This window comes from Labrus bergylta, chromosome 1 (assembly GCF_963930695.1).
Source record: "Labrus bergylta chromosome 1, fLabBer1.1, whole genome shotgun sequence".
NCBI classification, from domain to species: Eukaryota; Metazoa; Chordata; class Actinopteri; order Labriformes; family Labridae; genus Labrus; species Labrus bergylta.
In genome coordinates this window covers 14,453,722-14,477,786 of record NC_089195.1, presented here as the reverse complement: position 1 = coordinate 14,477,786, position 24,065 = coordinate 14,453,722, and the positions used below count along the sequence as shown (strand labels likewise).

The following is a 24,065-nucleotide window of genomic DNA, read 5'->3' as shown; positions in this document are numbered from 1 at the left end:
GGAACCTCCTTGAAGAGAGGCAACAACGCTTACCACTGCACCACTGTGCAGCCCAGTTAAAAGGATTGAGTTGAGTAGTGATAATTGGTGCAGACTATCAAAAAAAACAATAAGCAGAAACTGCCAGACTGGTGACCTCCACGTTTTGGAATACAATATGAGAAGCCATTTTGCAAATGAAGACCCCGAAAAAAGTGTCTGCTTCAAACCGACACGATAATCTGTTCTACAGGTGACTGAACCCACCTGAGGGACCTTTGGCGTTTTATCTGCAAGTTAAACGTGTGTTTTTGTGAGCGTAAGCGGTGTGACGTAAATCCCATGGGTCTTTCTGCCAACCCCTCTTGCTGCAAAACTCTGGTTCCAGACATGTCTGCGCCCGTCTTGGAGATATTTTGGCGTTGTCTTTGTTCAACGGAAAGAGATTGAGGCACGCTGTCCATATGTATATGCGGTCTTTGGAATGAACTAAGCATAAACGTGTGAGGATATAATCACAATTTAATTATTTTTCATTACCTGTCACGAGTATTTGTTTCCCCCTCACCGTGGTCATCGTGGAAAATGTGACGAAACAAAAGTTACTAGGAATACATGAATCAACATCGAATAAAAGATACAAAAAAATCCCTTCAATGGCAAATGGATGTCACAATGACATCACCAGAGAAAATGGCAGACAGGCCACTGATAAAAAAAAGAACAAAACATCATTTCATCATAACCCTCAGTGTAAGGTTCAACGCATGAAGAGGGTAAAATTAAGTAATCAGGTTTCTGTTGGTCAAAACAGACTGAAATCCTGCGTCTGAAACTGCAAAAGCAAAGAAAACAAAGAAAGCGACAAAAAGTGCTGCAGAGCACTGAGCCGAGTTAAGAGTGATAAAAATAAAGTACAAATACACCAAAAACCATGAGTCCATACATGTAGCAGTGACATTATTAGATACTGACTCTACCTAAACAACACACTCTTACCCCTAACCACGAATAGAAATAATAAATCAAAATGTTTTAATCAGGATAAACTGAATTCCTTCATCCCGGTGTGAAGGCTCAAAGACCCTTTAATTACATATTTTGGGGTTTAAAGGAATAATAATAGGTACAAAAGTTTTACAGTCGCTTCAATATATTGCTTCAGACTGCAGCCTAGAAACAGGCTGTAATGGCAGCAACATGATTTATGCAGGAAATATGCCTGATTGAAAATGCATACCTTTTTGTGGAGGCAGAAGATGATTTTTACGAGACAACACACACGGTTAAATCCCGCTCTTAATAGCAAACAAACTCCGATGACAAAAAGAGCGATTTAGCTGATTTGAAAACACAAGTTTCCAGTCAGATGTCTGTTAGTGTTTGACTTAGTGTTAGGGTTCAACTATTAGGCCACTTTGACCTGTAGTAGATAGGACAGCTGAAAGGAGACAGGAAGTGTTGGGAGGAGAGAGTTGGGAAAGATGTACAGCGACCGTAGGATTCAAACCAACGGCCGCTGCGACGAGGACCATTGCCTCTGTAGATGGGGCGTGTGACTAAACCGCTGGGCCACACGGCGCCACAACACCCCCCCTTATTCTGTGATGCAAAATCGCAGTTTTTATCAACGGAGTCTGGTGAGTTTGAAGATTGTGTTGCAATGGATGCTTCTGTCGACAAAAGGGTCTAATTCTGCAGGGATTCTGAGACAATCTGATCAAAGCATTTTTAGTTGACGCACTTTGAGCAGCAACGTTTGCCACCAAGGATTATGTTGAGGCCATCACAGCCTGTGTTGCGCCTGCCGGCTAAGGAAATCTACTTATAGAGCTGCGTAAAAGTAAGAAAAGAAAAGACAGAGTGAAGGGTCCTGAGCCATAAATCAGTGTGAGGGTCTGAGCAACTGGCCTTCAACGATCAATCAATTCTATTCAGATAAATTCTGAGATGAGTGAACTCTACTCTCAACATTTAGATATTTGAAGCAATTATTTTTTTGTGTACAGGAAAATAACGCGTTTCTGACTCATACACAGACTTGGGCCGATCGTTTGAAACATGTTAGAAAAGAGTGACGTGCGTTGACATGCATTCTACCAGTCCTTCCACGCAGGTTTGAATGTTTGTTTGCGGACATTACGGACATTTGTGTTTTTTTACAGCATGAAGTACGCTGCAGTGATCTCAAGAGGGATTCTACTGTACATCTCATCCATCTCGCTCAGCATGTTATTACTGGTGAATTACATAGTGGACGTAGAGTCGGTTTGTGTGTGTTTTTGTGTGCGTGTTCGATTCTGGACAAACCAAGGCTTCCTCTCTTTTCCCGCTTTAATACGCTCACTTTTCAACCAGACAATTAACCCTGAAAAGCCAGTAAGTGGACATAGATCCACACATTTTAATTTTACTCCGTTGTCCTGTGATAACAAGTTAATTTCTGTTGTTTCTCAAGATCTCCATAACAAGTTAAATTCTTAATGTCTTGCACACCAACACGCACGCACGCACGCACGCACGCACGCACGCACGCACGCACGCACAAAAAACAACTGAAATTCACCCGTTATAACGAGAAAACCAGCGATGTAACCCCATGATGACGGGATAAATAAGAAGACATCTTGAGAGAATTGACTCTTTATCACAGGATGTAAAATGTACTGATGGATTGATGCATTTCCGCTTGGACCTCTCGTAGAAAAGGTGCAATGTGTAGCTTTTTGTCTTCAGTTTGTTTGTAGTAGAGATCATCTAAAGTCATCAAATATCAAACAGCGGTGTAACTACAGCCTGACCTATAAGGCATGTATACCTGATAACAAACCTAATCGGTGTAAGTGACGGTTTTATTGCTCTAGGGAGATATAATTGGTGCCAAACTGTTTGTAAATGCGTAAATAGATCCATTAAGAACTGTGTAAGTATGAACTAATTAGTGTAAATATCTGCAGATCTGTTTATGCATTCGTTTACAGTTTTGCAAGAATGATGACTCCTTTAACGACTCGCCTGTTTCTCTGTAATGTTTTCAACAATATTTAATACTTTTCAAAACCAGGTGTGTTAAACAATAAAATCTCTGTTGCTTTTACGTGCGATGGTAAAGAAAATGACCAAAGCTTATAAACAAAACAGATCCAGAGTGACATCGAGATAAAGAAGAGGGAGAGAGCGCTGCTCATGACAAAGCAGTGATAATAAGATGTTATTTTCTGGTTGTTTAACAGCAGTTTCACTCTTTAAAAAAATGTATGAACATGTCCACACCTCAGTGAAAAACATGCAGGAAGGTGTCAAATTTAGTTTGGTTAGGACCAATCAGCAATCTCCGCATGACAGACGAGATATACCTCTGGGGAACGGACTTCAAATTCTTTGTATTTCTGGTGTGGCCAGCAGTTAGCTTTAGACGACTTCCAGGTGCATTGGAATAGCATGTACGATGAAATAACATCCCGATGCACACTTATAAAATCTAAAAGTAAAAGCTGTATCAAGTCTGTCTTTAAGGTGAAAAGAAACCAACTTGTAAAATGTTTGTTAAATGGAGGTATGATGCATTTCAGGTAGTCGGGAAATCTAAACACCGATTGACTTTTAGCGCAGCAAAAAAGAAAATACAGACGGAGAGAAAAACAATGTCAGATAGAGACACCAGCACACACTTCTTCTGGATTATTAAAGATCATTTAGGGGACATCATTTATTTTGAGATACATCTCATTTACAAAATAATATTGGGTCATTTTTTTGTTGCTGTGGTATCGAAACAAAGAGAGATATCGTTCGAGTTTTACGAGTATCTGATCAAAGTTTAGAATTCTGGTATCGGGAAAACTATTTTATAGGCCGGTGACCTTTGTGTTCATGCTCGCTATGTCGACTTACTTCTACCCGTGTCAGTGGATTCATTTAGTTTTATGATGCAAAGGTTAGCATGCTGTATTAGCACTGACGCACAGCGTTTCAGGCTGTTGACAAGGATGTTTTTCAGTTGATCAAGCTGACATGTTGGCGCCTTAGAGCCAAAAAAGGCGTGGCCATACAACTCTGCAAGAATTTAATGACAAACCTTCAGTTACACAGAGCACCTTTTTACGGACACAGAGATGTTCCTTCTCGTTGTTTTCTGATTTTCAGTCGGGTAATTTTTTTCACTCTTCACCTCTTACATTCCTGCATGGTAGCAAAGTGTTTATCGTCTTTGCTCGCCTTCTCACCTCGCCTCATTCTTCTTCACAACATCCCACAATCCTCTGCTTTTTGGTCTTCTTCCTCTTTCTTCAATCACTGCCTCTCTCACTGTCCATCGATCCTCTCTGATCTCTCATCACTCCCAGAAGATGTTGGTGATGTCAGAGTCCAGGCTGAAGATCCAGATTATCAGAGGCGCAGAGATCATGACGAACGACCAGGACACGCCCTTCACTGACTGACGCAGCCTCGTCACCACGGCACCTACCAATCCCGTGCTCGCCCCTGTCCTCTGCAGCTCCTCCTCCTCCTCTTCCAGCGACTTTTGGAGAAGAGGACACAAACAACAGTAAAGGTTAGACACAAACTTTGACACTTTGAAATACACAATCAGTGTCTAGCACAGTTCCTGACCTGGATCTGGCTTCCTGGCTCGATGAAGTTTCGGGCGAGGAACTTAAGCACCTCGTCCATCAGGATGACGGGGATCGACATCTTCAGGACCACCACCCACTGAGGCCACGACAGAGGGCGGATCTGGAATACCACCTGAAACAGAACGGGAGGATTTGAAGCCCAGGTGGAGGCAGGTGATTTGTTGAATGAAGTATGAAACCATGGTGTCACAGCAGGTCTGTCATTTGGTTTTTGTCACAGTTTTTCAGGTGGATTTTTATTAGGGATTTCTCAGACAAGTGCATGCTTACCGGCAGGGGGTCGACATAAAGAATGAGGAAGTGTAGAGCCATGGACAGGCAGATGGCGCCCACCAGCCAGGGGTTCGACCAGGGAGGCATCTTCAACAGGGACTGGTTCTCGGAGAGACTGAACGGCACGAGAGAAAAAGATGATTTTTTGTTTTTACCTATTAGAACTACTCGATCTCCAGCATTCAGAAACCTGCATGTAGCTTCACATTCCGACAATCACAAGCAGGAAAACATTGCAAGAACTGAAGTTTCCAACGTGGGTGTATTTGATTCATTCTCACCTGTTCAAGGCGTTGCACATCTCTATGGTAACCAGGACGGACAGCGCCATGGTCATGGGGTAAGGCGACTCAAAGACTGAACACTGAACACCAGCAAACTCAACATGTCCTTCACTGCACTGCAGATAGTGAGACTGTAGAGGAAGATAAAAACGTGTAAAAAAACCTTGTCCATCATTTTTCCCACAGATGACATCATCAGACGGTCTGAGGGTTAGGACCCTTTTAGTGTCAGATATTTAATCACCTGTTAAAAAGTGGTTTGGGCCTCATTGAACGGACAGAAATTAAGGGTTCCTAGAAATAATCATTTTAAAAATTCCAAACTTTTCCTTATAATTATAATAACTGCTGTGTTTACCAGCTGAAAGAAGGTAAGTTTGGGTCCATCGTGTGCTGCCATGAACCACCAGGCCGCTGCTCCGACAGTCGCTGCTCCAACATAGCCTGCAGAGAAAGAAGGTCAGAGGTCTTTGTAGACGCTTTGTTTGGTACTAGTCATTTTTGTGTGATCGTAGTAAACTAATAATCATAATCATCATCATCTTCCACTTTCGGTACTCACATCCAATAATGAGGTAGCGGAGGAACAACCAGCCAGAGATCAGAGGCTCTTTGGGGGAGCGGGGAGGGCGGGACATGATGTCCAGGTCTGGAGGGTTGAAGCCCAGAGCGGTAGCCGGGAAACCATCGGTGACCAGGTTTACCCAGAGCAGCTGGACCGGGATAAGAGCTTCAGGCATGCCGAGCGCAGCGGTCAGAAAAATACTGAGGAAAGAGGAAGGAAGTGTTTAGGGAGTAAAAGTTATAAGACTATGTCCAAGCGTCTGTCAACTCTCTGCATCCTCTCGTACTAACCAGACGACCTCTCCGATGTTGGAGGAGATCAGGTATCTGATGAACTGCTTCATGTTGTTGTAAATGGCTCTGCCCTCCTCGACAGCAGCCACAATGGTGGAGAAGTTGTCGTCAGCCAGGATCATCTCTGAAGCCGACTTTGCCACGGCCGTGCCGCTGCCCATAGCTATGCCGATCTCGGCCTTCTTCAGCGCCGGCGCGTCATTCACCCCATCACCCGTCTGAAAGAGAGAGAGAGAATATTTCAGAGACATTACAGTAGAAGTTGTGCCGTTTCACTGGTTATAAACACGTCTGTGACCCTCTCACCATGGCCGTGATGTCACCCAGGCTCTGCAGGTACTCCACTATGCGACTCTTGTGTGCCGGTTCGACCCGGGCGAAGCACCTGGCCGTCCTGCAGGCCTGACGCTGAATGTGAGGAGGCAGCTCATCAAACTCTCGGCCCGTCAGACCCCCGCTGAACCCTGAGCCGTCCTCCTCCTCCTGCTCTGTGATGATGCCAACCCTGCGACAGATCGACAGGGCGGTGCCTTTGTTGTCACCTGGAGACAAACATTTAAAATCATTAGTTGTTTTAGTAATTACAGTACGGAAGAATTATCATCATCAGTAGGGCGGCTCACCGAACCACAAAATAAAATACTGCAAGACAATGTGATAAAAAAGGTACAATACAAACACAGGACATTCACGTAGATGCTTTTGTTGGTCTGTTTAACAATTCTCACGCGAAAGACTCAAATGATTCTGACAAAATTCAGCTTCTTTTGCAGATTTAGCCTGAAAAAGATTTTAAAAAAACTAGAAATTTCTTGAGCATAGGTTTGCCTGACATTTTTGCTGATTAAATCAAAAAATTACCCAACATTGGGTGCCTAAAACTTCTATTTTTTTGTTTCCGTGTCATCAAAAACATGTAACGATGTCCTTCGCTTTTTACCAGTTGTAAAATTCTGGAATTGTGACAAGCTTTAAGAAAACAGCTAAGGACCCAGCTCTTTCATGACCACCTACACACTTAATGGTATTCATGATGGCGATAATGATGATAGTTTTGTTTGATAATGACGATATTTAGGATGATTTTCAAGCTGATTAGAACTCTCAAGAACAGCTGTCGATGGTGTGCTCTGCATCTGGTCACTTCCTGTCAGCACCTATAAGTCTGATCAGAATTAAAGCAGTTTGTTTTCACTAACTGACTTCTCTAGATCCTTGCTTATTTTGTGCTTACTCTCTGATGTTTGGCGCTTTGGATAAAAGAGTCTCCTAAGTGATTTGTAGAAGCCTATTTCTGAAAATATATTTGAACCTTTTTGACATATTTTGGTGTTTAAAGAACTGAGATGCAGAAACTGTTTAGGAAAATCTCCAGTAGATTGGATCAGCTTGGATCCTTATTCTGATTAAGCCGGCTGACGCATCTCTCTTTTTAAAGCAACCGGACTCAATTGACAAAACCGTCATTTTTCACGAAAAACGTATCATTCTGCTCGACCTATTAGTTTGTTTCAGTTGTTGTGTTTTGTTGGAGGCAGAAGGAAGTCTTGAAGCCTCGCTTACTAATTCTGATTGTTGTTACTATTCTATTCATTTTAAAATAAGCAAAAAATGATACCCATTAAGCATGTATATCTACACTTCATTTAGATGTAGATGTGCTGCTCACCTGTGATCATGATGACTCTAATGCCAGCCTGCCGACACATTCGGACCGCAGTGAGGACTTCTTTCCTGGGCGGGTCCAACATGCCCACACAGCCCACAAAGGTCAGATCAGACTGTGAGGGGGGAGGGGAGGATTAGTTTAATGTCTCTACTGACAACACAAAGATTCCGGTTCTCATGGGAAAGAAGTAAATATTTTATTTTGATAACAGCTGAAAATATATGGATAAGGTATTTTTGTAATCAGAGCTAGAGATCATTACCTCGTAGTTACAGAAGCCAGCTGAGTTCTCCAGGTTCAGGCTGTGGATGTCAGGGGGTGCGTCCCTTGTTGCCATGGCGAGGCAGCGCAGTGTGTCTCTTCCTGATCCCCACTCCCGCACATTGGACAGGAGCTGCTCTCGAACCGCCGCGCTCAGAGGCACACGGGATGTGCCGCTGACACGGACGTAGTTGCAGCGTTCCAACACGCTCTCTGGAGCTCCCTGAGGACGGACGCGAGGTGTGGACGTTAGACACCATGAGAAGAAGAAGAAGAAGAACAAGAAGAAGAAGAAGAAGAAGAAGAAGAACAAGAACAAGAACAAGAACAAGAACAAGAACAAGAACAAGAACAAGAACAAGAAGACATTACAGGGGAGCGTCACTCACCTTTATAAACATTTTGGCTCCAGATGCAGAGCGGGTGAGTTTGTTGGAAGAGCAGAAGACAGACATGGACTTCCTGTCTCTGGAGAACTCCAGCGTCAATTCCTTCCTCATCAGCTGCTTTATCACCTGAAATGATAGAAACAAGTATCTTTAAGGTCATGGCTTTGGTTGCTGCTGAATCATTAAATCTTAAAATGGAATGTGTCCACAGGGTTCAGCACTTAACAGCACAAAGACTTAATGGTCTCACAGGTAACGAAACAGAAGAGAGAAGATAAAACCTGGAAAAGGTTTCAGCAACTAATGGATGCAGAGGTCAGAGGGAGAGATCAATGAGTCGTTTAGAACAGCATGCTTTTTTTTGTTTTTTCAAAGCTACACAATCACTTTCTCCCTCTCTAACATACACCCACACAGACACACACACACTTACAGAGCAGCAGGCTGTAGCTCTCTCAGACGGACTCAGTCCTCTCAGGTCAGTATCAAACACGTTCATTTTCTCCACCAGACAGCAGAGGGCGGTCTCTGTGGCCTCCCCGACCTTTTCAAATGCTCCCTTTGCCTGGAACACACAAACACACACACATACACAGGAGGAAAAGGGGTTAATCACAGTGGAGCATCTTCACTGACCGGTGTGTGACTCTATTTCTGGTATTCAGACTCAGACTCCAGTCGTTAATGTTCCTGATGACCATATAAGGTCATATATGAGGGTCTGATTCGTCCTTGCTGTCGTGTTTGAACATCTTACCTCATTGTAGTCTAGTGATGAGTCATTGCACAGAGCACAGATGGAGGCCATCTCCACCAATCCATCATATTGACTGCACTTCACCAGGGAGCCATCTTTATAACTAAAGAGACAGGAGGGCAGGAGAGGCAGAGAGATGAGCAATAAAGAAGAAGAAAGTGGAGGTAATTCATATACATTTCAACAAAGAAAGAGAAGAGAGGTAAATTGTGTTTATCCAGATATGATCCAAAAAATCAGCAGTTTAGAGGTTAAGTGTTAAAGGTTAGAGACACTCACACTTCCCCTTCAGGGGCGTAAGTAGATCCAGTCACTGAGAACTCGTTCAGTCGGCAGCGCTCTCCTGACACACTGTCTACAACAAACATCTGAACACACACACACACATGCAAGAGCCTGGTTAGTTAGTTTATGTTAGAAAATCACATTCCAACAGAAAACTCTACTTATTATCCTTCAACTATTTGTACCATAGACTGTATAAAAAAAATGAAAACATGACAGCTCCTCAAAAATGTAGTTATGACATTTATAGCTCCCCCCACAGGCTGAGTTACGTAATATCAGGTTTGATCATATGTGTATTTGTTAGTGAAATGTGAGTAAACTCATCCTTTGTTAATCTGATGTTAGCACGCTGTGAGTCGTTACTTTATTAACTACTTTAGCTGCCATTTATTACTAACATTTCTTTATAATCCCATATATTTCTTGCTCTGATTTTACAACGTCTTACCCTGTAGACGGACATCTGGTTGGTGGTCAGAGTTCCCGTCTTGTCCGAGCAGATCACTGAGGTGCAGCCCAGCGTCTCCACTGACGGCAGGCTGCGGACGATGGCATTCTTCCTCGCCATCCTCCTCGTGCCCAGAGCCAGACAGGTCGTTATGACAGCAGGGAGACCTGTGAGAAAAGAAAACAGGCAGGGAAGACGATGGTGATGAGAGGATGTTTAAAAGTAAATATTCAGAGAAGCATAATTGTCTTTTTCTGTCAGTTATTGAGCTTCTTCTGTTGGTTCATATGTGTCTTTCTAAACATTTTATCTAAGCTTATTAAAGCTATGTCTGCTTCCATGCGACACTGAAGTGACTGTCAGTACTTGTTCTGTTTGTCTACATATTGTAAATGAGGATTTAAGAAGAACCCCAAAGTGAATGTATGCATTATTTTATTTGTGTTTGTAGTATGCCTCACTTATTTTTGTATCGAAAAAGGTTATCATGATGACACTAAAGCCATAAATACTTTTACACACAGAGGGTCTGATAAACTGAGGATGGATTGCGCATCATTTGCAATCCCGCTATCTGCTCCGTCTTAGGAACTGATTCACAAAGCAAAAAGCACTCATGATGTTCAGAAGCACCGTTAGGGGAACATTCACCCTTTGCATGTGTTTTGTGAAATCGACGATGTCTCTTTGACTCATTTGCTCAAGTTTAGCGGATGCAGAAGCAGAGCAAACCTGAACGAGGCCCTGAATCTGGAGGCAAAGATTCCTGTTTTCACAATATTTATATTATAAGATAAAGTCATATATCCATAGGTGGATGTTTAGAAAAGGGACGTTGTTTGTCATGTCTTTAAAAAAAAAAAAAAAAAAGCTTCATGGTAAGTAATCTCCAGTTAATGAGGTTTGTTGTTAATACATCATTTAATTTGGCAATTTCAATTTACTCCATTGCTGGAGCTGTTTTCATGGACAGCTCCGGCCGTAAACGGAGAAAGATCACTCACTCTGTTGCAACAGCTGGGTAAATAAACATATCATTATAATGTGGATTTTTTTATGTGTCTTTCGACAGTTTTTTGGGGGAAAAAACACATCAGGTAATTGTATCTCACAGATGCAGCTGAGATGAAAGCCTTCTCAGATCTGAAACATACCGCTTCGTGTATTTGTTGTACTTACTAAATAAAACTCAAAGATAATTAAGTGTTTGAATCAGATAAATAAGAAGTTTGACCTTCAGGTATTGCAGCTACAGCGAGGGCGACAGCGATCTTGAAGTAGTAAACAGCTCCTCTCAGCCAGCTGCCTCCGTGCACCGGGTCATTAAAGTGTCCCACGTTGATCGCCCAAACGGCCACACAGATCACACTGATCACCTGCAGGTCACGACACAACAAATATTAGCATGCTAACAACGTAAATCAATCAGGTAGATTTCAAGATTTAGTACAGAGTATTACAGAGTAGTACACCACTCAGACCTTTGACAGCTGTTCTCCAAACTGGTCCAGTTTCTGCTGCAGCGGGGTTCTTTCAGGGTCAGTGGAGGCCATCTCATCCCGGATTTTCCCGATCTCTGTCTGCACCCCTGTTGCCACGACAACGCCGATGGCTCGCCCCGCTGCAATGTTGGTCCCCTGAATAAAAGTCACGGCAGACACTTTACTGTCACGCTCATATATTCGCTTTTAGCATCACAGTTTTAAACATCACAGATGTCAACTTTGGGAGCTGCTGGTGTAATAAAAAATAAATATAATAACTGACAATTTCAAAATAAAAGCAGCTTTGTGTCCAAACAGGAAGTAAAGCACCCTCAGCTTCAGACGAGAAACAAATCAGCAAAATAAAAGCACAACACTTGTTTTGAAATAGTGGAATTTCAAACATGAGATTAATCACGATTAAAAAATGTAATTGTTTCACAGCTGTGGTAGTTCATTGTGGGCGTCGACTCAACCTATGTCCAGTAGTTTTTTTTTGATAAACTGCATCCTGCAGGTCTACAGTCGGTCTAAGTGATGCTGCTGAATAAAACATCAATGTTTGTACTTTGACCACCGGCTGACTCAGCTGCCTTTGAGGTCTGACAGAGATGAGTCAACAAACACCTCAACCAGGACATCAAACAGTGGACATTTTCATCCTCATTTATGTCTTGCATGTACATAATATAATCTCACACATAATCATTGTCACTTTTAGCATCCTTTATGTTTCAATGTCACATTTTGATTTTTTAACATATTATCCATAAGGATTGTACAGCAGATGAGGGAATTATGTTTTTTTAACCTTTTAGGACATAAATTAATTCTTAATAAAGAAATGCAGCGATCATAATGGAAAGGTTTAAGTAATATAAATCGCAGCTCTCTAATTAATTTCAGTGGGTTCAAAGTACAGTTCAGTATTTACATTGTGTGCTGTTGGAGATAAATGCAAATTGCTGTGCAGAATTCTGGCCATTTAAATACAGCATTAAAACACAACAAAACCCACAAACGCTACTGTTTACTGTTCATTATCACGCAATTAATTAAATGTCATAAAAGTCCGCTCAGTTCTCTGTATCGCACCACTCTGCCCAACGTGCAACTTGTTCTCGACAATCACGGTTTAATTCAGATCAGTACACAATGAGCAGCACGCTTCAAGGCATGCGAAGAGGAAGTAATCACAACAAGCAGCAGCACAATCTTCTGTCATCATGAAATAAACAAGCTCAGTGTTTTATTTTCCCACCTAGAAAAAAAAAATCATCAAACTGAGTAATACCCACCAAAAGCAGGCGGCAAACAGCGCTCAGAAACTGAAGAATACAACAGAGCCCGACTGATAAACAGCTGATATGCATATTTGAACATTAGAGGAAAATGATTTAAGTTCTCTGGCAGATAAACATCTTCAGGAATCACAAATTGTCTCCCTCAGAATGACACTGTGCCTGCGCAGTGAGGTGGGGGTGTTTGAGGAATATTTCGAGACACTTTCTCTAAATAAAGCGGTTTGATCCACTTTGTCTCTTTACATTTCTCTTTCCCTGTTTATACTGTTTAGACAGAAGCCGGTTCATCGAGCAGCATGTTTTATAACGACTTCCAACTAACCCCCCCTCACGTTTTCAAATTTTCCATTCTGTATTTGTTTCTGATTACAGACTATCATTGTGAATGGTGATCCTATAAAGATTAAAAAAAATATCCTCTGCAAATTTTGCCCATGTGTAGGAAACAGAATTTTTAATATTCCATTATTCCTTTTTTCATTATTGTTTATTTAGCATATTTCCAGCCTGATCTTAAAACTCCACATTATCAGCATTTTCCATTCTGACTGTTCCCCTGGCTAATCAGGAAAAGGTTTCAGACCGTGATCTTATTGTTTGCCATGACTCACAGAGAAGAGCATGTTCTTCTTGTCCTGGTTGACAGCTCGGGGATCAGGTACAGGATCTGTGTGTTTGAGCACCGACACAGACTCCCCCGTCAGAATGGACTGGTCCACCCTCAGGGTGGTGGAGCGGATGGACGTCAGCCTGATGTCCGCGGGGACCTTATCACCCACTGAGTGAAGACAAAAAAAGAAGCTCAATTTAGTCACAAAGTGTTTCTGTATCTGCTGTCAGGAGACATCATGCACCACCTTTAGACTCATAATATCAAAGTTTCCATTTGAAAGTGTTGGTTAACTTGGTGAATTTGCAAAATATTAAGGACTGGGCAGGCGGTGAAAATCGGACAAAATATGAACATCAGCAACAGGACATTGTACCCCCGTCATGTTTTAGACTCTTGCTGTGCAGTCTCTCAGTGTGTCTGTCACACTGCAGTGAGGCTGCTTTATTTAAGCACAAAGCGTCTCCACTGCATGCTTGTTTGGACATAGCTGAAATAACACTGCGGCATCTTTGTTTAGCCGTTCCTGGCAGACATCTTAATGTAGCTGCCTGCTGCTCCATCTCTGTCCTCCACTTTGGCTGTTATTGTTATGGAAACGCAGTAAGATGCACACAGAGATGCCTCGTGGAAAAATATTAGAATCTCAAAAGGTTACATAAAGAGCTTATATGCTTTTGCATCTGTATCCACTTCTCTTGTTTTTTTTGTTGTTGTGAGGAAGTGAAGATTTATAGCGACTGATTTACTCACAATAAGACAAAATCATACAGGAGAAGGAAAGTGAACCCAGCCTGCCGTTTTTTTTTTTTTTTGGCAACATCTGCCGGCAGTTATTCCGGTTTAACTGCGTCCTATTGGTCCGCTTGCTTTTCAAACAGTGAACAGCTGAATGATTCACGTGAGAAGTGTTTTGCTTCTGAGCATTAACGTTGAGCTCAGTCGTATCCACAGATAAAATTAGTGCAGCTGGGTTGTAAAAGCGCTGTCAGATATAGCAACACACACACAAGAACACACACAAGCTTGACCCAGTAAGAGAACTGTTGAATCCCCCAGATAGACGCTGCTATTTCAGGCTGCTCAGAGAGAGGAAACAGGGTAGGGAGTGTGTGTGTGAGTGTGTGTGTGAGTGTGTGTGTTTCATTGTGAGTGATCCGGTGCCCTTCTGTCTAAAGTATTCGACTTTCAGAGCATGGGAACTCAGCGACACTGATCACAGTTAGAACAACAGGATCGGAGCTGGAGGCCTTTTTTGTAACTCACTGATCTCTCTCTCTCTCTCTCTCTCTCTCTCTCTCTCTCTCTCTCTCTGGGCAAACTTAATGGCGTTACAAGCTGTTCATCTTTTAGCTGAAACAACCATTTTCTCTTTTTTTTATCTAGTAACTGTATTACGCTAGCAAGATGTGAGAAAGACGTGGTCATTTTAAATTATCAATGTGTAACCCGTATCGTATTGTATACGTTGTGAAATACTCTCATGCCTAAATCGGGAAACTGTTATCAGAAGCTCAAGATTTTAGATGGGAAGAGGTTTAGTCTTCTTCTTTTAGTACGGTGCACTTAAAGACTATTTTCACTTCCTGTCCCGGATCAAAAGAAATGGCCGCAAACAAGGCGCCAAGTGTCAATGGCACTGATGCAGCCGTCAGTTGTAGTCACGTCAGATTGATTTAAATCCCAAACCTTCCTCAAAGGGCTTCATGCTGTCACTAACAATAGACTGAGCGGTGTCCTGAATAATCTCCTGTTCAGTGTTCTCAGTGCAGACAGGAACAGAAAAAAACACTTGAGGTTAATAATACAAATCTAAACTAATGACGTAGACGGAATGACGAAAAAATAATCAATTGGATACCTTCAAGACGGGTTCCAAAGAAAATACTGGAACACACGGATCACTGAAGGGGAACTGAATAAAGGACTAACGTGTCGACGTACTGTGTCTTCCTCAGAGTCAAAAGACTAAACTAATGATTTTTATTTAAACATTTATGTGTATCATTAGAAACCTGGTAGTATTTTTGAATGGTTGTGCATCTAGCCCTCATTTTCACCTGAGATGGGAAATCTTTGTATTTCTAAGTCTGAAAAGGAGCTTCCAGTGACGTAAAATGATGAGTTTTGTGTCACTGGAAGCTGTTGCGGTTAGCGGGGTGAAACTACAACGCTAATTCCTCATATTTTCGACCACTGAAGCTACAGACCAATCACAGATCAGTGGGTGGGAACTCACTCCCAGAATCAAAACTTAACGTCCGCCATATTGCTTGGAAGCTATGTTAACAGGGTCTATGGAGAAAGCTAATAATGGCGAAAATATAAATATAGCAGCGAGACGGCTGCTGCCAAAAGGCCGGTCTTGTGTTCTGGCTGCTGTGGCCGCTGCCCGCTGGGGCCACAGCTGACCGCTGCCAGCCGCCCGCCGGGGCCACTGCCAGGACACAAGACCAGCCTGTCGGCAGCAACCGTCTCGCGGCTATATTGCTATATTGCTGGCCGCCGCGGGCCGCTGCCAGCTCAGCAGCCAAGACATTACCCGGGCCGGCTCGAGCTGGGACAGACTGATAGTGTTGGTGCTCTCACTGTTTGCCTATGGACACAGACACAGAGTCTGTTTTCTGCCAGGAATTTCCAAGATACCAATTCCTTCTGGAAAAAATCTCTGAATCAGTTGAGGAAATGGCCTCATGTGTTGAAGTAAATATGTCTGTAAATGTTTTTATTACTATATTTCTACTGCTATATTGAATATTTTGGAGAAACTGTAACAATCGAATTTCCCTCTGGGATTAATAAAGTATTTCTGATTCTGATTCGGACCTTAGTGGGAGTGGCCTGCAGTGCTGTGCATTCTGGGATTTGGTGTCTTTCATCGACATGAGCCAAAAAGACACTTTCTGCCTTTTCTGGGCAAAGAAGACACCAACTTCAAAATTTGTCAATACAGATTCATGTTTCAACGGGTGAAGTATCCCTTTAAGTATCAATGGAATAAAGCAGAGGGCTAATAAATCTGATCTTTAGTTCTCTCTCTGACTCCCCCACATTTATAAACACGTGTAAACAGTTTATGAAAAGCTGAGCGCTGAGCAAAGAAAGAATGTTAACCTCTCATGTAAACCGGTGTGTCCTTACTTTATGTTCTCATGTCATGAACAGATGAGTTGCTCTTTAAATCCTCCTGAAAACACCCTGAACATTTTCTTTTCAACACAACATTCAAACTGGGCCCCTGCTCCTGGGCTGAGCTCCCAGAAGTGCACACTCACTACAGGACATAGTGTGTACATTTACTGCTTGCAAGCTACAGCACTCTAGCACAAGCTAACATCCAATGTTAGCTAACCTGCCTGTCCAACAGGAAACAGACCTACTCCGCGTGTATGGGTAAAAGCCAACACAAGGTTCCCCCATTGTTCTAGAATGAGCTTTATCCGCTTGGCATTTCACCTCACCGTAATTACATTTTCTCTTCTTTGCCCCTACATCAACGTGCGTCATATTTGCCTGTTTCAATCTAGTGCAATTGTTGAATTGTATCCGCTCCTAAACTCATCTGCACACTTTCAAATGTCTCCACTTCTCCTTCCCTTCACACATGCTGCGTGTGTAGCTCAGTTGTCTCCGGGTTGCTGTCTACTCTTACACTCACAGGTGTGAATGTTCTTCACAGTATCAGTGTAGCTAACACTGGTCCACCACTTCAAGTCATCTAGTACTTCTATTTTTTTCTCTGCACTTAACCCTCGGACACTTTGAATGTTATATTTCACTGATTGCTGATGCTCTGCTTGGTTCTGTAATTTCTAAGCAAACTGGCACTTGAATTTCTCTTGCACTTTAATAAATTGATAAAGTGAGATCTTATCTTATCTTTACTTCTCTACCTACTCTGTGACACAGGACGAGTATGGTCAAGTAACAAAACGATGCTGACGACTTTTCTTTGGAGTCCAAACTGGAGTAGCAGAGGGAACTCCCATGATTCCCCGCTAGCCTCGAGCTCATCTTTTGGTCTTGTAGAATTGATTGAGAGCCCCCTGGTTTACATATTGTATCTTTAAAACAGCTATAAAATCAGAAAAATATCAACCGATTCTTAAACTCCATGTTTGATGACTATGATTGTAGAATAGGTATTTGTTTACATACCAGCGACTTCCACAATGTCTCCAGGGACGATGTCTCGGGCTCGGACTCTCTGGACGCTCTTCTTGTCTTGTCGGTAAACCTTTCCCATCTCAGGCTCGTACTCCTTCAGTGCCTCGATGGCGTTCTCTGCATTACGCTCCTGAAGGACACGGGAACACATTTCCTTTTATTGTTGATGGAAACATTTTGCAAGCATGGTTGACCTTGTTCAAAGAAAATCACAGCATGAAAGGTCAGGCAGGAGGGAACCGGTATAATAAAACATGAAGTCCTGCTAAGGTAGGTCAAAATGAGGAGGAAACAGTTAGGTTCATGAATCCATCTTATTCCTGAAGGTAGAGGACGACCACACTGCTGCGACCTCACTGAGATGATTATTGCAGCAGCGGATTACATTAAAAATATTAAAGACGCATACGTTTAAAAATCCCCCGCAAAAATAGCTTTAATCCACACACACAGGGTTTACCTGCCATACTCCAACGATAGCATTGGCGATGAGGATGAGGAGGATGACGAAGGGTTCAACAAAGGCTGTGATCGTCCCCTCTCCTTCTTCGAACCATGCCAGGGTCTAGGAGACGGAAGACAAGAGAAGATACAGTGTCAGGAGATGCACACTTGTATAGGTGAGTGTGTTTTCTCGCTGTTGTGCACCAAGTTATGTGCGTTTCTTACAAAGGAGATGCACGCAGCGAGCAGCAAGATGCGGACCAGCAGATCCTCGAACTGTTCCAAGACCAGCTCCCAGAGTGACTTTCCTGCACCATGCAGAAGGACACAGCAGAAGGAAGAAACAAATAAACAGTCAGTCTGAGTCTCGGAAAAATATGGAAAAAGAAACTCAGAGCAGCCACATGGAGAGTAAGAATTATATTAAGGTTGATTTTACTGCAGCATGCATTTAAATTGTGTGTGCAGAGATAAAGTAAAATCTTTTATCCTGGATGCATAGAGTGCTAATGCCTCAAATACTATTTTGTTAAGATGATTATTTATTATTATTATTTAGGCAAGGCAACATTTCTTTTAATGGATGTCATCTGGTAAGAGAGAGCGCGGTATGCAAACACTTTTTATAATGTACGCGGCGATAATTTGTCATTTGTAGCTAATGCCCAAAGCAGAAATGTTGAGGATTTACTCTAGTCAGTATAAAAAAAATCAATGTTATTGAAAATCACTGATTAATAACAATAAAATGTTTGGCAATATTCAGAACCTGTGCAATGGTAGGCTTACCTGTTTAACATTACAAAAACACTCTAAATCCCTCATCTGTAAATACTGCCTTAATGTGTGCATGTGATAATTTGTGCAGACAAGCGTATGCATTTAATTTAATTTATACTAAATTGTTTATTTTTCCCTCGTCTGCTGCAAACTACATTTAATCTAATCTTATCTTACAAGTAAAAAGACACAGAAAGCTGAACTATGTTTTTCACCTTACTGAGACGAATCAACAAATGAAATATAAGAGGTTGGCAGCTACCGAAAGGCGACTCAAAATAACTGTGAATGAAGGCAAACTATGAGACCCAGCAGATCATAGCGTCTCAAAATTCCAATACTGTGACACCTTTTGCAATACCATGTGTTTTGAAACGACACAATATCCGTTATTTTAATGTTCAAAAGTCTAGAAAAGTATGATTTCTTTCAAAAAAGAAAAAAAAAAAAAAAAACAGATCTTCAGTCATATTTTTAACCCAAATTGTGGGGAAAGACAAAGAGAGAGCACTGTCTATATAGTTTAACTAAACTTTGCTAATGTATCTTTACAATGTAGACAGTGTGCAGAGTGTGTGTACAGTTTTTATTAATTAAAATCAAGAAATTACCCAGTGTTGGATGCAAAGGCCTGAAGGTATAGATATTATTTGAGTTTTACTCCTGTTACTGTATACAGAACATTTAACAAACTGGTATCATGACGAGCTTAGACAGCAAAGTAGCAGCTAGACCCGTACGTTATATGTGCCCCCAGATGTATTCCCTGTTTGGTTTTGTATCCCTGAATGCTAACAGAAGAAATTCAAACAGTGTAAAATCAAAGAATCGTACCTGTGTTGTTTGGTTTCATAGTAAAAAAAAAGAAAGCTGGCATGATTACAGGTCCTTCTGTAAAGCAGGATCTCTGTATAAAAAGTGTAGCGATATAGTGACTTGTAATTCATTACACAGATGATTTGGCCTTTTTGGAAAGCTGTGTTTAAGAATACAATATGAAACCTTGTGACAGTTTAATTAAAAGAGGGGGGAAAGAGCACTCTGAAGAGCTCCCTGGCTGCTCCCAGCAGCAGGTTCAGCACCTTGGAGAGCGCTGAGGTGCTCAGAGCTGATGTCGCATAAAGGTGTTTAACAAAGCATCTGTGGGGAGGGTGAAACTTAGGTGGTTTAGTTGGATGATTTACTTATACTTACTAACTATTAAATCATATCATATTATTCAAAAAATAATAATTAAGGGGGTTTGGATAATCATGGATTATGATCGTCGCCTTTAATGGTATGTTTGGTTTTTATCCTTTGATTAAGATTTATTTTTTAGTGCTGGCTCGTACCTGGTTATGTTTTATGTGTTTATTATGCATGAGCTGCTACAAACTAATTGCTGCATGTGTGTTAGCAGAGGCGTGTCCAGATGGCTGGTCAGGGATGGCATGAGCCCCCTTGAAATCTCATTGGCCACACCAACTGCTACCCGAAAATCCCACACTGTGTTTGGCTAGAATCCATGGCAGAGGAGTGACCTTTGTTCAAATGCAGACACACGGATACATTGAAAATGTAGCCCCATTCATTGGGTATTGCAAGCTGTGCTGGGAAACATAGCGAAGCAGACCAGGCTGGCTGTGCGACGTCATTACATCTTTTCTACCTCATGAGGTCATAATGGAGCATTTAAAGCTTGTGGCGTGCTCTCTTGATTGAAAGACTCTTATATTAAAGTTAAAGATTGACCAGCGGCGTCTGACAGCGCGACTTGCAGGCTGTTGGTACTGTACTGAGCGAAAATAAATGGTATTAAAAGAGCTACACAAACTGCACATTGTGGACTTTGCACACAATAGAAATCATCAAGCAGAAAGACAGTTTCAGAGACCTCCAAAAACAGACTGCTTCTTAAATACCGGTACGATTTTATAATCTTGATTCCATGGTAATTTAATGTAAAGAAATGAATGGCACATCATCAAATTTTGTAAGCACTCCTGCAACATCCTGGACAGTTTGCAGAAGTTTAGGTACTTTAAACTTTGACTTTGGACACACTCCTTCTGCTTGAGAACCTGAAATAATTAAGTTAAGAAGTTCTTACACAAATGTCACCCCAGTCAAAAAAGTAAAAAAGTATTTTCTATTAGGGTTGTTTGGAGTGATGCAGTTATTAAGGCTATGCCTTGAGACCTGTGGGGACAAATTGTATCTTGTGCCTGCACTTTAACAGTTTGAGCAGCTAGTTCAGTAAACGTTAGCCTTTATATTTTCTTCTCTCTGTGACTACTTTGAGGTTCTCTGGGTAACGAGGATGGAAGGAGGAAGAAGAGAAAGATAAAAATGGTAATTAAAACAAGAAACATAACTTACCCTCTTCAGCTGGCAGTTCTGTGAGCAAAGAAGAGAAAGAAAAAATTAGCCTATACCGAGAGTCAGTTGATATGCCAATATTGGCAGATATTATCGACTGGCCAATAAATCAGTCGGGCTCCAATATTTTTCCCCTCCTGAACAATCTTAAATGCTTATCGTTTGCTGTAAATTTTCTTCAATGCCAAGCACATAATATGCCTTTAACCTAATATTATATATGTCATGACTTTGTTCTTTATTTTACAACAATGTTTATCCTACTTAATCAAAACAAAATGTAGTTCCGCTTGTACCGTTGGGCCCCCATCTCTCCCTGTTCTTCTTCAGCTGCTCACAGCTCAGACCTGTAGACTCATTCACGCTGAAGAAGCCCAAAACCTCCTCCACCGTCTTAGTATGAGCATTATCCATCACTATGAAGGAAGGAGAGAAGACAGAGCAACATCTACACCAGCAATAAATCAACATGGGAAACAAAAACCATCAAATCCAAATCATACAACCACCTTATTTTTAAGTACAACAAAAACTATTGGAGTGTTTAGGCGTTATTACGGCACTTGGATGAGGTTAAAACTATTTTCAACTTGTGGTCTTATATCCTACTAAAAGCTCCAGCGATCTGGGTCTGGCGCCCCCTGTGGCAAAGGCAGTACATTTCCAGTACAAGTGGTCTCATCTCATTTCTGCATACTTTAACAGGCAAACATATCACTAATTGTGATTATTTGAGGTGGAAATGTAAAAAAAAAAAAAAAAAAAAAAAAAAAAAGGCTGTTTCTTCAGCGTGTTGTTAATACCCTTTTCTGACAGCTAGCTCGCAGGAACAGACAATAAAAACAACTACCGGTACATAAAAACAGACAGTCTTAATGCTGATGTCTGGTTTACTGAGGCATCAGTAATCATTTCAGTCTTTTTCCTGAACAGTTAAAAATATATATATACTATCGGGAGCTTTAATATATCAGATGGGTTGAAAGCAGCATCTTATTAACCTGAAATTCAATCCTAAAGGAACATTTTTATTCATTTACTGCACTTAAAAGATGCCTTCCTCCTTGTCTGTGTTTCTTGGCACCTGCAGAAAATGACATGCTGTTACAGCATTATTCGGCTGGGGGATCAAATTAAGTCTATTATAGCTAAGCAACCACACATACTGACATCCACTGAGACATATAGGCCCAAGAGACATGAACAACTCTCCATAGGGTGTGAGCTGACAAAACATGGCTCTATATTGCATAATTTTATCTATTTTGTTTATCTATTTTTAATGCTGTTGTTCTCTGAAGAGCTACTTGGCTTATGATTTGCTCATGTTTAACGTAGCTGTATCAAAACACATGAACATTTAAAGTTATCTAGCTTATTGAGAAATAAAGATACAAATAAAGAAGCAATATTTTATTTTATTTTAGTCATTCAACAAACACAAGGGGATAGCTCATATAATGAGCCCAGAGAGCATTGCTTTGTCTGATTTTACCATTGATTACATAATAAGAAACAAGTCCCCTGGTATGATCCATGATCTCTAATACACCATTGTCTCAGTAAGTAATTAGAAAAGTAATAACACTATATTTCATATAGTAATAATATTATTAATAGTAACGTTATAATACTTGACACATATTTTTTTGAAGTACTTCATGGTAAATATCTATACCTAATTCATAAAATAAACTATACTCTACAAGATCAATATAATTATTAAAGCCCCTAAGGTTATTTATATTTTTAAAAGTAGGCCTGTGTGATAAGATAATAAACTCTTCAGGACGCCCCAAAAGACTGATAAGGAATGCTGCAGCTGCTAGTAAACACAATTTATCTTCTTAAAGAGAATTTAATATTTAATAATATACCTAAATATTACACTTGATGCGCTACGGAACACATATAATGACGATTCTTCTTCGGGTCATCCCCCCCCCACCCCCCAAGCGTGAATACATATAGCGAAATATTAGCCTCGCATAAAATCCTGTTATATGGATGACATGTTGTCAAACGTGTTCCTCACGGATGATTAGGGATACAGCAGGTTGATGTAGCTGGTTAAAATCAACTATAACGTCAAACAGCAGGTGATAAATCATGACAGCTAGCAGGGAGCTAGCAGGGAGCTACATGGATGTGTACGTAGGCTACGGGTTATTCTGACGTTAATCCTCGGAGATGAACAGGTTGCTTACCGGAGAGGTTGCTATGCCCGTGTGACGTCTGTCCACTATCCCTACAGTTTTATAAGAGGATATATCACAGCACCATGCGTTAAGAAATTATTTATCCGCAGCTACAGTAACAAAAAAAAATCAAATAAAGGTTGAAAATAGTTTTGTTTTTTTACAACAATCTATCTTAGTTGTCCAGTGAAGCAGCTCATGAGAGAAAAAAGCATCAGGACGATATTTCCATTGAGGCAGTGGCTGATTCCCCGCGTCGTAAAAATGTTCTCCGGTGTGAAAAATAAGGCTTATATATAAGGCAAATGTTTCACTAAATTTCCTCCGAGGCTAATTCATCGAGACAGTAAACTATATTCATTCCGTAGCGGAGAGTCTATGTGTCAGTAATATTCTGCCTACAGGCTTCAGCATCCAAAATCCATCAAATCAGACGATCTCGCAACACTACATCCGGTTCTGTCCTTCAAAATAAATGCTTCCTCTTGGGGGTTTTACTGATGTCTAGCTAAAGCAATAACTGTAATCCAAAGTAGGATATGGGTTGTAATAAGTAAGGGTATATCTTTGGATAATTGCAAAAAAAAACTATGGGTAAAAGCTGTTTAATTTCTCCCCAAAAATTTAAGAGGAATAGTTTTATTGCAAAAAAAGAACAGAATTAATCGCTGCTAATTCTGTTACGCTTGACTATGCCGCCCCTCAGAGAACGTGATTAGCGTACTTCGCCAATGCGGAGACTAAACGGAACTTAGAATGAACCAATGGGAGGCTCAGTAATCGGAGTGGCGTTACACTTAAACAAATCAGCGTGTAGCAATTTCTTACACCCCGCCCTTTGGAAGCTTTATAAGGAAAACGCACCGCCTCTGAT

At 41.2% G+C, this 24,065-nt stretch overlaps 1 protein-coding gene across 1 annotated transcript; it reads right to left on the bottom strand.

The window, feature by feature from the left end:
* Positions 1-483: 483 nt before the first annotated feature.
* si:dkey-28b4.8 (sarcoplasmic/endoplasmic reticulum calcium ATPase 2) lies at positions 484-23,611 on the bottom strand. The gene is made up of 24 exons (XM_020637723.3): positions 23,201-23,611; positions 21,290-21,409; positions 20,994-21,011; positions 18,078-18,160; positions 17,869-17,973; positions 17,400-17,538; positions 13,243-13,409; positions 11,325-11,480; positions 11,078-11,219; positions 9,844-10,010; positions 9,387-9,475; positions 9,108-9,210; positions 8,784-8,915; positions 8,351-8,476; positions 7,963-8,184; positions 7,701-7,812; positions 6,338-6,573; positions 6,029-6,249; positions 5,736-5,938; positions 5,532-5,617; positions 5,171-5,304; positions 4,887-5,004; positions 4,594-4,728; positions 484-4,501 (listed from the first exon to the last, which is right to left on the bottom strand). Exons 2-24 carry the CDS (start codon positions 21,405-21,407, stop codon positions 4,316-4,318), a joined length of 3,198 nt encoding a protein of 1,065 aa, XP_020493379.2. The 5' UTR covers positions 21,408-21,409; positions 23,201-23,611; the 3' UTR covers positions 484-4,315.
* Between the last annotated feature and the right edge of the window lie 454 nt (positions 23,612-24,065).

Excerpts from the sequence above, each read along its gene's own strand:
- si:dkey-28b4.8 (XM_020637723.3), bottom strand. The coding sequence starts at position 21,407 with ATGGATAATGCTCATACTAAGACGGTGGAGGAGGTTTTGGGCTTCTTC. Across the intron at positions 17,539-17,868 it reads CTATCGTTGGAGTATGGCAG|GAGCGTAATGCAGAGAACGC; the intron begins GTAAACCCTGTG and ends CGTGTCCTTCAG. Across the intron at positions 8,916-9,107 it reads CATCACTAGACTACAATGAG|GCAAAGGGAGCATTTGAAAA; the intron begins GTAAGATGTTCA and ends TGTGTGTTCCAG.